Raw genomic sequence first — 15,300 nt, forward strand, 5'->3', positions numbered from 1 at the left:
AGCTGTTATACCATTACATATACCCCTTGAACACCAAGTGAAAGGACACCACACAAGTTGTTATGAAAATAAAAGGATATTTATTTATAACAAGTCTACCCTGATCTCTTTATGAGTCAGGGAGCTAAGCACATAACAAAACTCTTAAGAAAATACTTTAAGTTGCACAATTTACACAAATGCCCGAGGGGCACGAAAAACCATATACTACAAAAGTGGAATGCGAAATACTAGCAGGTAAGTAACTCGATCCAGAGGCTTTAGGATCGCTAGGACTACACTACAGAACCTTCAGGTTAGGAGCAGGAGGCCTAGGGAGATCGGGTGCAGAGTGTGCACTCTCACGCGGGATGCGGGACAAAGTCTATGGATGCTAGATTTCGTAAAGTTAGTGTTATCGGACGAATCCGACTAGGTAGGCTGAAAACGAAAAAGGATCTGGACACTTAGATAGTGAACCTACGTTGGAGCACCGAAATGCTCAAGTTACCTAGCCCAGGGGCTGCGGCTGCATAGGCTTCAAAAGACGTCGGGAATCCTCGTTACAGTCTATGGAGCCTGAAAGAAGAAGTTGCTGGCAGGCGACCAGTGATGAAGTTCGATGTGATCCAAGCCTGGATCGATGATGGAGACGACCTGAAAGCAGAGGGGACTCAGTTCTTGATCACTAGCCAGTGATCAGATGGGCACCAGGATGGCACCGGATGAAGTCACCTCGACCAGGTGAGTGGGCGACGCTGGGCTCTGCAGTCTCTCGGACCAGGAGGCGTTGTCGGCGACCAGGATGGAGGTGCGAGCTGTCCCACGAAGGTATCTGCTGTCGGCGATGCTGGACCCAGGATTGGGGCAACAACTCTTGGCAAATGCAAGCCCACACGGTGGACTTAAATTGGCGTCTGGAGTGGACCAGGAGGGTCCGGGGTGCTCCTCTGTTGGAGGGGAGCAAGGGTCAGTCTGGAGCAACCAGACCAGCGATGGAAGAGTCGTGGTTCGTCGTCAGGAGGGCTACAAGCCAGCAGGCAAGTGGCCGGACAACGCGGTGAGCAGCAAAGAGCAGAAGGGCCCCACAAAGATCTCGTGGATGCTGGGGGGCTGGACTTCGGTGCTGGAGCTGCTCAGGATTAGGGCTTCTCAAACCCCAAAGCACTCACTCGAGGATCCCTCGGCGGTCGTGCTGGATAAGCGTCGTGCAGTTCTGAAGATGGCCGGTCCCTCGAGGTCTCGTCACACCCACGAATTTCAGCGTGGCTGATGATGCAGGTAGAGGTCAGAGGTGCCAGGGTATCCGGGTCTCGTTGTGCTGGTCGGTCTGGTTCTGGAGGAAGGATGTGCAGCAAACCGCAAGTTACTTAGTTGGTGCCTGCGGATGCAGGGTGACTACTCCTTAGTCACAAGGGAGAAATCTTGAGAAGAAGTCGAGAGTTCCTTTCGTAGAAAGTAGTTTCAGGATTCAAAGATGATCTAAGTTGGAAGGGTCCCCGCTCCTACCTTTATTCTAAAGAAAGGGGCTGGTACGCGACTAGGTCCTGCCCATGGGTGGGACCAGGGAGGGGGGTGGTTACACCCCTCTCCCTTTGTCCGGACTTTCCCCAGCTCAGGGGCTGGTGTGCCCCTGGAACTGGTTCAAGCCGGCATATGCACAGTGAGCACCGGGGCGCCACTTGCAGTCACCTTCCTCTGAGCCCTGCCTACCTGGGATACACAAAACCCTGTCTGGGAAGGTGCTAGCACCGCCCCTGACAGGAAACCCTTTGTCCAAGCTCTCCTCGCTGGAAGGACTCCCAGCAGCAGGAGGTTAGACTTGTGTCTGTGGTGGCAGCATCCATTTTGTGATGCTGAGGCTCGAGTTAACTTTAACCGGGGTTCACAGTTACATACATGCCGTGTCCCTCTAGAAGGGTGGAATGCTAACCTCGTCGCCAGAATTGGCGAGGGGTTAGTATTCCAATTCGTATGACACCTTACTCGACATGTTTTGATAAAGCGATACCAGAGTTGGCAAATAACCGCGAGGATTATAATGCACTTAAGAGTATATGGTACGCGTTATCATGGAACAGCTATTAGGACTTGGTTCCGCAAGCTGCAAATGGGCTCAGCTCATGCCAGAGCACCATCTCACATGATTCCAAGCACTCTGCCTTCAGGATTGTTAAGGCCTGCAATAGGAGTGACTGATAGGAATACATGTGTCCATTTTAGGGTTAGATATAGGTATACTATATCTACAGCAAAGGGTGATTACACCACCTTGCCCCAGCTGTCGTACAGCCAGTTGTGTCAGATTTAGATGGCCAGCCAGGGGTGGCATAATACATGCTGCAGCCCCTGGTAGGCAATGGGTACACCTATGCCCTGAGTACAGGGACTGATAAGGTGGCCCAGTACCAATTGGTATATGCACCTAAGGTACACGTGTCAATTTAGTGAGAGAACAGCTAGGCTGTGGGTCTGATTAGCAGGCCCACAGCCAGGGAAGTCGTAAACCAGTGAAGCAAAAAGCAAAAATCTGGGGTGATCATAGGATTGCAGACCCTACTCTCCTACAATAGGATACAGCGAGAATCCGCTGCAATCGCTTTTCTAGAAATAAGACTTTTTTTCTAGAAACCCCTCACCCACCAGGGTTACCCCTAGGTGGCATGCTTCATCATTGGGGTTCATCCCAATCCTCTAAGGATTGAGGCGTGCTGTGGCTAGCAAGTATGCAGGAGCACTTACTGGTGTAGACTAAGTGAAATGAAGGGAGTGGAAAAAGGAAAAATTAAAAATACCTAACTAGTGGGCCACTCTTTTATTCCCGCCCCTAGTGGTAAGGTTAAAATTAGGGGTTATTACTGAAAAAACGAGACCATAATGAGTTTGGTTGCCTCAGTAATGGATAGCCAACATGCTTCGAGCCGTTCCCCTATTGGCTGTTCATCAGAACTCAACAGGGTCCAGCCCTGTGTGTACCACTCCTAACGAATCCTATAATAAGGGCAAACTTGTGCACACTTAATGCGAATGCACTATGTATACATACAGTTTGTTAATGAGATATTCTGTATTTGTGAAACGCTATGCTTTAGTGTCTTGGTCTAAAACCAGGGTCGAGGGGGTGCCTCTCTTTTTCTAGAAAACCGATTGCTGCGGATTCTCGCTGTATCCTATCACAAATCCCTTGGGCAGGTTCTAGTAAAAGAACACTACAATAAGAATCCACTAGAAAAAGCACAGGAAATGACTCTATACCAAACAGGCGATTTAAAGGAAACAGAAGTCAGCGGTGCAGCAAGGGTGCTATGGGCCCCCATGCAAGTATGTAAAATGGGCACAGCCGGCCGTACTTTGGGAGCATAATACAATCATAATTGTGGTCCTGTTGGCTCCTCACACCTCTGGGCACCAGTGTCACTGCACCTTCTGTACTGATGATAGCAACTATGTCTAAAAGCGAAGCAAGCATATTATTGGTTTTCCTGTTTGCGACAGGCATGGTGGGTAAGCAGTACCATTTTGCTGCAGGGTGAACAGGCAGAGAGAGTCTTTGTCTGGAAACGCTGTCAAAACAACGAGCACACAAAAGTAAAGATTTAATAAATGTAATCAAGCTGTAGGGCTACATGCACCTTGAGCTTGGAATAAGACTGAGGTTCTATACTTTGTGTAAACACGCAGTATTTTTCTCATTATGTGTCACTTTTCCGCGTTCTTTTAACTAGCAACACAGCACACTCTTCACTCATTCTTCAATTGTTATAACACCTAGTTTAATATGGCAATGTCATGCTAATATTTTCAATTTTATCCTAAGCATACATAGCTGCCAAGGTTTCAGATTGCTATGTGTGACATTTTCAAAGTTTGAGTGTAATTATGAGTGACATTTCAACAACGATGAGTGACACTTTCATTTGATTAAAATCAAGCATTGAATACTACGGAAACTTATAAATAACAGAAATGACACCCATTTGAGCAACAAGAAAATCTAAGAAGAACTTAAAACTGGTGCAAAGTGCCAGAAATGGAAGGGCACTTAGGTGTGAGTGTGGGAGGTGCTCTGCTTCCAAGTGCCTGGCATCACACTTCCCACGACGACCTACAGCCCTCCGTGGGTTATGGGGAACTCTGTCCGCCCTATCATGACTCTCTATAACTGCCATGTTTTCAGTTTGATTGTGTGGTATTTCCATGATTTCAGATTACTTGGGAGTGACATTCTACGGCCAAAGCATTGACACTTTAAGTGACCATTATATACTGTGCGCATTACAATCAATGCCTTGCATAGTTAAAGTGCTTTGTCAGTCGCAGAAGCAGGGGATGCCATAGCATTATAAATAGAGAAGTCACTATGCCCTACTGGCTGCTGCGCCAAGCAGGATTAAATTATTTTTCTCTCCTTAAAAACAGACAGGCATTTGCAGGAAGACTGAATTAACCAGTTGAGGTTTCACAATGTAAGAGTGTATTTGTGACTGATTACTTGAACTTGTATTTATCTTTCAATTATGGTGCGTGCTTTAGATGTGTAAAGGTGAAACACTAACAAAAATACATACAGAATAATGTATTTTAACCACGCCTTTGGACCACGCACTGACACTGCCCCCATTGCTGCTTGACTCACCTGTGCAATACCAGAAATTACTGACAGGGAAGGCTGAGTCAGTAGATAATCACGTTCTGCAGTGCACCAAGAGGAATGGTGTGTGTGCAGCCCTTGAGTGTCATGCTACACTGCAGGCGGTTTTCTAGAGTTGCTACAAGGCCCTAGTGAACTCACGGTAACTGCAGTTGCCGGTGCGCGCTTCAGATGATTTGTCAGCTGAACAGGCAGACTGGCCCCAAGTCAGTGTGCTGCCACTCGCAAGGGATGTACATAGCCCACACGTGACTGGAGGCAGGAGGGCAGATGAGGCCTAACCGAGTCCCTGTCCTCCACACACGGGGATGGTGGTGCTGGGGGCTGTTAGGGCGGGCTGTGGCTACAGGACTGGCGGAAGGCAATTAGCGAGCCCACTACTGGCTGCAATTATGTGCGTGCGGACATTTGATAAGTTTCGGCCGCCGCCTGCATGCGAGCTCTGCCATAATTATAAATAATGTTGCCATAACTGTACCTGAAACGCTGCAACTTCACAAGAAGGCCGGTGGGGTCTGGTCTATCGCGTCGGGATCACACAATGTGCGGCAGTGTATTTTGCGAGCGCGAGCTGCTATACCCATTGCATAAGTTAGTGCAGTCCATAGAGAGAGACTGTAAGGCGCCCGCACGCGCCGCAGGAGTCAGGAGCCGGACAGTAGTTCCAAAGTAAACGCCCCGCCTTCTGCAGGCACAGCAGGACGTGACGTCGTCCGGCGGCGCCAGGTATGGCTCTATGTCATTGGGGCTTCCCTGCCTGTGATGTTAGTAGCCTTTGCGCACTACCGTGCGAGAGCGGAGAGACAAGCAGGGACATCATTTTCATACTTTGGAGCTGCCTAGCAGCTTTCAGCCTAACTCAGCAGCTACAGCACCAAACCGGCAGAAGCAGCTCGCGCTGCAGTGCTAGCTGCCATACTCCATAATATTACCGTTTTAGGCACGCTAAAGTGACGCTCAGACACTATGCAAATGCGTGACAATGCATTTCAGTGCGGTGATGCGGATCACCACACTGAAATGCGTTAGAGTCACGTGTGATGCGTGATACTTGGCAGGACTGAGCATATACATTAAAAAATTTCTGTTTGCTTTAAAACTATATGACTTGAATACATTGGACCACGTCTACTATGCGCAGCGACGTCACTGCAAGTTTGTATTTTGATTTGAAATGAGCTACAGGTGAACCATCGTATGCATCAGATCAGGGACCCACGCTCCGATAAAGACACTTGATTTCCCACGGTTTTAAGTTACAAAAATACAAATGTACATCAGTGAGATATTCCCAAAAACATTAATTCAACCCACTGCATTGCTAATAAAAAATCAAAATGGGTCTGCCCTTTAATGTCAGGGAACTATCCATTGTGGAACTATTTTAGTGCATAATTGCCAATATCTGAAAACAAGCAGGGGAGGTTTAGAAACATTTCATACTTGTCCTCACTCGCAGTTAGAGTATTTCGAAGTGAGAATTAAAACAGATTAAACATAACACGGTCTGTAGTTACGAACCGACAGGCGTAGTGCAATGAGAGGCGACAACCCCTAGGTAGCCTCTGTACTCACCCAACAATCTGCCAGCTCCTGACCCCAATAACCAGCCACTGGCAGCCGCCATGTTGGGGCTGCGTGACTGACAGTCCTGGGCATGCCGGGAGCTGTAGTCCCGAAACCGGGCATATTCACGAGAACCTGTTTTTTTTGTACTACATATTCTTTTAGCCTTAAAAAACGGGCTAACTTTTGTTCGCTAGAGAAATAGTTCGAGTTATTCAAGCAGCTATGTAAGGAAAAGTCAGGAATCTTCACGAGTATCTGCTTTAATATGGAACGGAATAACTTTACCCAATGTAAAAGATATTTCCTACAGGAAAAGAAAAATGCAAGCATTAGTAGAGTTATTTATTTTTACTTATGCCCGTACAGTAAATTAAAATTTCTACCTTCGTAGCATATACGGTACATCTTTGGTAAATAAAACAACATTCGAGTGTTCCAAAACTGCACGCATTAGGCTATGAATACAGTTGCTTTTGTTCTCTCCTCTTTCTACTTCGCATAGAGTGTAATCACGCAACTTTAACAGTCTAGTATGATTAATGCCACAATAAGTGTCTCGATCCCAAAAAACTACATTTCCCGGCTTTCTCTAGTTTCGTTGTCCATGCACGCGTCCCAGGCTTTCAGGGAGGGCGGGACGGCGGAATGTATACGAGTCGTGATTGGTCCACTCCTGTTTACGCCTCGCTTCCATTGGCTGCAGCTGCCTGACGCCCCCCTCGGTAGGCTGCACCGTAAGATCCGGCCGTGGGAGTGGAAGAGACCCGTTTTGTCAGGCTGGGCTCTTGTACCCATGGAGGACGCCGAGGGGGCTGTGGCAGGGGCGCAGGTCGGAGACTTTCATGGGGACGAGGAGATCATCGAGGTGTTGGAGCTGAATGACGACGACCCGGACCCGGGTACTGAGGGGGTGCAGTGGGGTCAGGGGTGATTCCTGGACATAGGGGCTCCTTCTAGTACTGAGGACATTCACGAGTTGTGATGTTGATATTTTGGTCCATGTTGTACTTTCCATGTATGCTGTGGGTACATACTGTGGGTTTGTCTCAATTTCAAAGGTTGGCTTTTTCGAAAGTAGGCATGAAGTAAAATAACGGGAGGCCCCCAGCCACTATTCCGAGAACTGCAGTGGTGTAGGGTCGTTGCTACTTGTTGTAGGGCGAACAGTGCCATCGGTGGGTACGACACGAGTAGCAGGGAAGGGCTCGCAGGTCCTTTATCATTAGTAAGTTCATTGTATAGTCCTCTGATTCATAACAAGTCAGGATTCGTGAGGGATGCTCTCAGAGTCCCGGCTGGACCTCGTAGGTGCTACAACCTGCACCTGCCTCAGTGCCAGCGATGGAAGCGTGTGCTAGTCTGCCTTGCCGAATCTGTTGTGAAGGGAAAATAAATGACACTTGATGCTTTCTTTGAAAAAGTGTAGCTTGCTTTCCTGCTGCCAAGCTGTACATGCTCTTTAAGGAAGCAAAGCTTGCACTATTGCTGCTCAATTTGTGATACATGACTCAATGTCGTGTATAATACCTCTTCCAAATCATGACTTTTTAGCCAACTGCACTTTGCATGTCTTTTAGCTCATAATGCAGCGTTAAAAGCAAGCCCATAAGTCCCACAGTGCAACATTCTGTTGGCTGAATTGCCAGGATTGGCTGTAGGTATTGTTATAGTGCCACTGGTAGACTTGTAAAAGTGCTAATTAAAATGAAGCACTGGAATTCCGGCTATTTTTCCAGTAGGCAGTCTAAAAGTAAACAGATCAGTGTGCGAGGGGATCGGGAGCCATTCAAATGCAGATCAGAGCATATTCTTGCTAATTGGATAACATTAACACTCCTTCAAAAAATTAAATCGGAAGGCAAAAAAGAATGTATTTACCCAATGAATGCAAGCTAGGGCTCCTCAGCTAGGTGTAGCTTGGTTCCAGTGGGCGTAAGTGTCACTGAGCAAATAAAAACAATTTAATGATATGAAGCAAGGAGGAAAGTCTTTTAGTATGTTCCTCAGCGGCGTGGCACCATTAACACGTTTTTGCACAGGATCTGGCCTCGTCATGCACCATTTTGGCCACTGATCACTAGTGTAATGATTTCAGTACTGATCATATGTGATTGTATCTGTTGGCTTACACATTTAGGTGTGAAAGCACATATCAGCACCCTCAAATATTTACATAATCATGAGGAAAAGGGTTCATGATTAAATATGCAAGGTTCGATTGGTAACTAAAAAGGCAATTGTTGTACAACTGATTTTTGTATGTAACATTAATGCACTGGCATGCATAGTTAGTGACTTGGACAAGTTGATGGGAGAACTCCCGTTCTTATTTATTCCTACTGGGCTGAGACCCCAGTTTTTCCTAAAGTGGATTTCTTGATCAGTCCAACCTGGACACACATTCTCTTCCCAGGATTAATCTGTGGCCAGTTGACAAATGTTTTTTGAAGGTTTAATTTAAGAAAGTTGGAGATGTCTCCTGATTGTTATTGGATCTGCACTTTTGTTGGATGTTTAAAAGATTTGGTTGTCATCAGCATGTGTAAAGTGTAGAGGAATCCATTTTAATGGCTGTTTAAACATGCAGAAGAGCTTACACTGGATGTTCCTTTTCATCGTAGAGTACCCTTGCTCATACATTTGCAGAGGGATGCACAGCTAGGGATATTCAGGGAGAACTTATCTGGATCAACCAAATACCTTAAAAATATTGAACTTGATGGACTCGAGAATTATAAGACGAGAGAATAGATGGAAGATAGTGGAGAGTTTTGTGAAGATAGTTGTTGATTTTACCCGGGATGGAATTACAACCTGGATTAAGGACTGAGTTCATTAAGGAAACAGCTTTGTGATTAAGACGTATCAGTCTTTCTCATTAGTCATCAACATTATTTCTTCCTCATTTTGGGGTTCCAAAAGGTATTTTATTTTTCATCAAGGTTTCCATAAAGTATAGATTTCAGATTTTATCCGACATTAACATAATCCAATTTCATTCCTTCCCCAATGCATTTCGGGCTGATAAGAAAGCCCTTCCTCAGGGGACAACTCTACGAAAAAAGGAACAAAGCAACATATCACTAGGTGTGGCGAACTTGCTGTACATACATTGTTCGACATCACTACTAATGCAACCATCATATCTGGTTAATCTGAAAGTGCCCGAATGTTCATGTGAACGTTAAGAAGTCATGCATGTGCCATTCTATAAAAAAACTTAATCCGCGGTGGTTCAAAACACCGATGTGTTTGTGAAGATCAATCAGATAAATAAACAAAAACGCGTGTTTTCATAGACCTGGGTTGAAACACAATTTACCGTTATCCCAACTGATGCGAGTAAAGAGAATAGTATCCTCGGAAAACACCTGTCAACAAGAAATCACCAACATGGTGGAAAGATTCAAAAATCGAGGATACCCACAACAAACCTTAGACGTAGCAGTCAACCGAATTGGAGACATGAGACGTGAAGATTTGCTAAAACCCACAGTTAAACCGGTAAACACCAGGATGGTGGTAGTTTCCAAATATAGCATTTTGAGCAACTGTTACAAAAACATCATCCGCAAACACTGGGCATTACTGACCGTTGAACCAGATTTCAGAGGTATTTTTGATCAACCACCCATGTTTGCATACACCAGGGGTCGCAATTTGAAGGAAATTCTGAAAAAACCCACAAAAGAAAGTGAATCCATCACATATAGAGGCCTACGTCCGTGTTATAATTGCAGTAATTGCAACAATTGTATCCCAGGGAACACCATCAGTCACCCAATGAAGGGTCACCCTGTGAAATTGAGAGTGAATGCCACCTGTAATTCAGCTAATCTAATCTATATTCTCAAGTGCCCATGTGGCAAGTGCTATATCGGACACACGGAGAGAAAGATCAGGACTCGTCTACTTGAGCACAAAAGTAATATAAGAACAGGAAATTTGAAATCTACCGTGGCTGCACATTTTGTTGAACAAAAGCACTCTGTAGCTCAACTGAAATTTGTCATCCTTGAACAGATCACCCCCACTCATAACAACAAACAGACATTGCTCAAAAGAGAGAACTTTTGGATTCGCTATATGGCATCGATGCAGCCACACGGTCTCAATGATCGAATGGAATTTTTGTGTTATTTGTAACCTGTAATGTTCTAAATAATGTTTTCATGTTTTATATTTCCTCTGAATGTACTTGAATTCGATTAGAAACCACCACACTCTGCATGTTTTATATACCTGATACACATTCTTTACACCTCACTCACTCAACATGGCCGCCGCGTTTTTGTTTAGTTTTGTGTTTTAGTCCGTTTTTACTTTTGGCATGTACTCACGAGCCGGTAAAAACAGCACCTAGGGAGAACACCTTCGGGGTTCCCGACATACCAACGGCTATGCGTGCTCCTAACAGCACTACCTAGTAAGTACTCGTTGCACGAGACCTTGTCACTCTATACAAATGAGCTGAATGCTTTAACGCTTCGTGTTTTAACACGCGCTGTTCTGTTACAGAGACAGCGTCAAAGCTCATAGAAACAGTCCGTGAGTATGCCGCTCACGTTAATACAGCCTAAAACGTGTGCATCTTTTCTCTTAACACACCATTCGGTGACCGTGGTATTAGGTTGCTTTAAACACGCGTTTTTGTTTATTTATCTGATTGATCTTCACAAACACATCAGTGTTTTGAACCACCGCGGATTAAGTTTTTTTATAGAATGGCACATGCATGACTTCTTAACGTTCACATGAACATTCGGGCACTTTCAGATTAACCAGATATGATGGTTGCATTAGTAGTGATGTCGAACAATGTATGTACAGCAAGTTCGCCACACCTAGTGATATGTTGCTTTGTTCCTTTTTTCGTAGAGTTGTCCCCTGAGGAAGGGCTTTCTTATCAGCCCGAAATGCATTGGGGAAGGAATGAAATTGGATTATGTTAATGTCGGATAAAATCTGAAATCTATACTTTATGGAAACCTTGATGAAAAATAAAATACCTTTTGGAACCCCAAAATGAGGAAGAAATAATGTTGATGACTAATGAGAAAGACTGATACGTCTTAATCACAAAGCTGTGCAACAGGGTGTCTCCTTCCAATGGGAGGAGCTTTGTATTAGTTCGTAGTTTTCGCTGGCAGGTACAGACAGCGTCCTACCCTGTTCGCACGCTACACAAGTGTATTTTCGAACATAAGGATTGAATTACCGCTGTGCAAGTCCTCCATTCATAGTTTCATTAAGGAAACTTCATAGAACATACGGCCCAGAGGAAGTTGTGCAGCACACCCCATCATGACGAAACGCGTGTTGGCTCTAAGGGGAACAAGCATTGGCAAAGCCAATAGGTCTCACCCTTTTTGGCCTGCTGGCTCTGCCAATGCTTTTTACCAATGCTCAAAGACAGGAAAAGGCGCACTGAGGTTGCCGCTGTTGCAGGCTGCTTCTTATTTCAGGCATGCAGGTTGTTAAGAATGCACATGCATTAACATGCAGGGTTGCACTTCCAGAAGGATGTGGGCTCCCTTTTCTTTTGTTTTTATTTAAGGGTGGGAAATACTTACGTTGGCATATGAAACAAGCATTTGCAATGCAATGGTCTCGGCATCATTAAAGGTAGAGCTATTGGCATTGCTCATGACATTTTTTTTCTTTAAATCAAAAGATTCTGCACTCACTACTCTGCACTCACTACTCTGCACTCACTACTCTGCACTCACTACTCTGCACTCACTACTCTGCACTCACTACTCTGCACTCACTACTCTGCACTCACTACTCTGCACTCACTACCTTGCACTCACTACTCACTACTCACTACTCACTACTCACTACTCACTACTCTGCACTCACTACTCTGCACTCACTACTCTGCATTACCACTCTGCACTCACTACTCTGCACTCACTACTCTGCACTCACTACTCTGCACTCACTACTCTGCACTCACTACTCTGCACTCACTACTCTGCACTCACTACTCTGCACTCACTACTCTGCACTCACTACTCTGCACTCACTACTCTGCACTCAGCACTCACTACTCTGCACTCAGCACTTACTACTCTGCACTCAGCACTTACTACTCTGCACTCAGCACTTACTACTCTGCACTCAGCACTTACTACTCTGCACTCAGCACTTACTACTCTGCACTCACTACTCTGCACTCACTACTCTGCACTCACTACTCTGCACTCACTACTCTGCACTCACTACTCTGCACTCACTACTCTGCACTCACTACTCTGCACTCACTACTCTGCACTCACTACTCTGCACTCACTACTCTGCACTCACTACTCTGCACTCACTACTCTGCACTCACTACTCTGCACTCACTACTCTGCACTCTGCACTCACTACTCACTACTCACTACTCTGCACTCTGCACTCACTACTCACTACTCTGCACTCACTACTCTGCACTCACTACTCTGCATTACCACTCTGCACTCACTACTCACTACTCTGCATTACCACTCTGCACTCACTACTCTGCACTCACTACTCTGCACTCACTACTCTGCACTCACTACTCTGCACTCACTACTCTGCACTCACTACTCTGCACTCACTACTCTGCACTCACTACTCTGCACTCACTACTCTGCACTCACTACTCTGCACTCACTACTCTGCACTCACTACTCTGCACTCACTACTCTGCACTCACTACTCTGCACTCACTACTCTGCACTCACTACTCTGCACTCACTACTCTGCACTCTGCACTCAGCACTCACTACTCTGCACTCACTACACCTGTCCCTTTAGTGTAACTAAATATAATCTCCGATACCAATATGCCCGTGGTTATTTAGTTGCTTAAAATCTGCAGTTAGAAGTATCCATTAAAAATATCCGTTTTAGGTGTTACTTACTAGACAGATGGCTGCTAAAAGTATTGATCCCAAATATTCCAACTGTATCAATTTCTCCACCCAGAGCAGCACTGCCCGCTCACCTCATGCCACTGGTGGCTTCGTTTGTTACTCAGCTTTTAAACTATTCCAGTAGAATGCACGATGGGATATTTGCAATCTAAAAAATGAACTCAATCATCACGCTGCTTCCCCCACTCAATTCTTTAATTTCTTAAATGTATTCTATAGATAAAGCAGTCCTTTTTGGCTCTTTTTCCGCCGCACTGGCAAAGCTAACAATGCATTTGTTAATGTAAAATTGAGTTTGTACATGGGGCGCATGTAAACTGCATTTGTGAATGCCTTTATATGCATTGACCCTTTAAACCCGACCTACTGACTTTGCCAATGCAAACCGAGCCGACACCGGCCCAGCAGACAGACGAGCTGCAGGCAAAACCTATCGTGGGGCGGGACTGAGAAAACGAAACCTATCGTGGGGCGGGACTTCCCTTTTGTGAAGCCCGCGCCCACGGAGTGCCTGGAGGAGCACCGAGGGAGAGCCCCGCGGTCGGAGGCTGCACAAGTCCGGAGGGCCTTTTACCGGTGAGCGGAGCGGAGCGGAAGGGGGGGGGTGAGAATGCCTGTATGTCTGCGTGTCCGGCGGGGCGGGGAGAGAATGCCTGTATGTCTGCGTGTGTGTGTGCGACGGCGGAGGGGAGGGGTGGGGGGCGGGATGCGACGGCGGAGGGGTGGGGGGGGATGCTCGGTGCCCGTGTGTGTGTGTGTATGCATGCGACGCCGGGGGTGGGTTCGCTGTATGTGTGGGTGCGTGCGTGCATGAGCGCTCGTGTGTGTGTCTGTCGCTGTTTCTGCGCATGCGCGTGTGGTGTTGCTGCTTCCCAGGAGACAGCAGCTGAGCGCGTTCGCGAACGCGTGGCCAGCGGAAATCGCCTCCTTGAAGAGGCAATGCGCGTGGCTAAGGCTGTCTCCTGGGAAGCATAGTCCCTGACAAAAGATCTCCGGCGGAGACGCGCTTCCGCGCGTTGACGCCGAGACCTAAAAACTAACATGGATTAGGGTGACATCGCTTTTCATATAGCGTAGTAGTGACTGATGCAAATAATGTGTGGTCCCCCACGGTTCTCAAACAGCTGTAGGTAACCCGCCTTACGTAGACTAGATTCTACATACACCTTCCATCGAATGTACCTGCCTTTATCGCGCAGGAGCAAAAACAAGTTGATGGACAGAATGCAGAACAATGTCATACATTCACCCCAGTACAGCGATCTGGGCCTAAATCCATAGTTTTTTGCTCACCAGGCCATTCCATTTTGAACCCAGCCATATGCAAATCAGTCTTGACCCTGTGCCCCATGGGAACAGTCCAGCCCGAACTGTCAAGCCAGGTCCTCCCTGGACAGGAAACCAGCATCCTAGGACCGGTTTCGGGCTTTCAGCCCTCATCAGCCAGGATAGCTTGATTCCAGTGGTATGGAGAGCATGGGACTCACGTCTGAGCATACCCGTCCCACTCGGGGTGATAAATGCAAAAACAACAGTTGGTGGACAGAATGCAGAACAATGTAATACATTCACCCCAATACAGAGATCTGGGCCTAAATCCATTGTTTTTTTGCTCACCATGCCATTCCAGTTTGAACCCAACCATATGCAAATCTGTCTCGACCCTGTGCCCCATGGGAACAGTCCAGCCCGAACTGCCAAGCCAAGTCCTCCCTGGACTGGAAACAAGCATCCTAGGACCGGTTTCGGGGTTTCAGCCCTCATCAGCCAGGATAGCTTGATTCCAGTGGCATGGAGAGCACAGGACTCACGTCGGGTGGCAAATGCAAAAACAGTCCAGCCCGAACTGCTTGTTTCCGGTCCAGGGAAGACCTGGCTTGGCAGTTCGGGCTGGACTGTTCCCATGAGGCACAGGGTCAGACTGATTTGCATATGGCCATGTCTGAACTGGGGTGGCAGAGTGAGCTAAAGAATGATGATGGATTAAACCCAGATCAGTTGACTGGGGGTGAGTGCTTGCAATGTTCAACACTCCGTCCATCATCTCCTTTGGTTTTGCTTTTTAGCGCACAGGAGGCAATCAGCAGTAATGTCTCTATTGAGACCTGCAACTGTGTTTCTCCACACAGCAAGCCACAACAGCGGATGGGCGCTAATGTAATCTTTGACAAAAGGGGTATTCAGAATCTGTTTTCT

The 15,300-nt window shown here is 46.5% G+C and overlaps 2 protein-coding genes across 2 annotated transcripts in view; one reads left to right on the forward strand and one right to left on the reverse strand.

Moving 5' to 3' along the window:
- Nucleotides 1–6,308, reverse strand: part of LOC147729572 (putative thioesterase PNKD) — a 61,690-nt gene extending 55,382 nt beyond the window's left edge. The window contains exon 1 of the mRNA XM_086954469.1: nucleotides 6,206–6,308. Coding sequence (XP_086810595.1) covers nucleotides 6,206–6,257 — 52 coding nt within the window. The 5' untranslated portion in view covers nucleotides 6,258–6,308. The remainder of the gene's footprint in view (nucleotides 1–6,205) is intronic.
- Nucleotides 6,309–6,914: 606 nt separating this feature from the next.
- Nucleotides 6,915–15,300, forward strand: part of AAMP (angio associated migratory cell protein) — a 102,108-nt gene continuing 93,722 nt past the window's right edge. The window contains exon 1 of the mRNA XM_086954471.1: nucleotides 6,915–7,098. Coding sequence (XP_086810597.1) covers nucleotides 6,993–7,098 — 106 coding nt within the window. The 5' untranslated portion in view covers nucleotides 6,915–6,992. The remainder of the gene's footprint in view (nucleotides 7,099–15,300) is intronic.

The sequence above is a fragment of the Lissotriton vulgaris genome, chromosome 2_1 (assembly GCF_964263255.1).
Source record: "Lissotriton vulgaris chromosome 2_1, aLisVul1.2, whole genome shotgun sequence".
In the NCBI taxonomy this organism is placed as follows: domain Eukaryota; kingdom Metazoa; phylum Chordata; class Amphibia; order Caudata; family Salamandridae; genus Lissotriton; species Lissotriton vulgaris.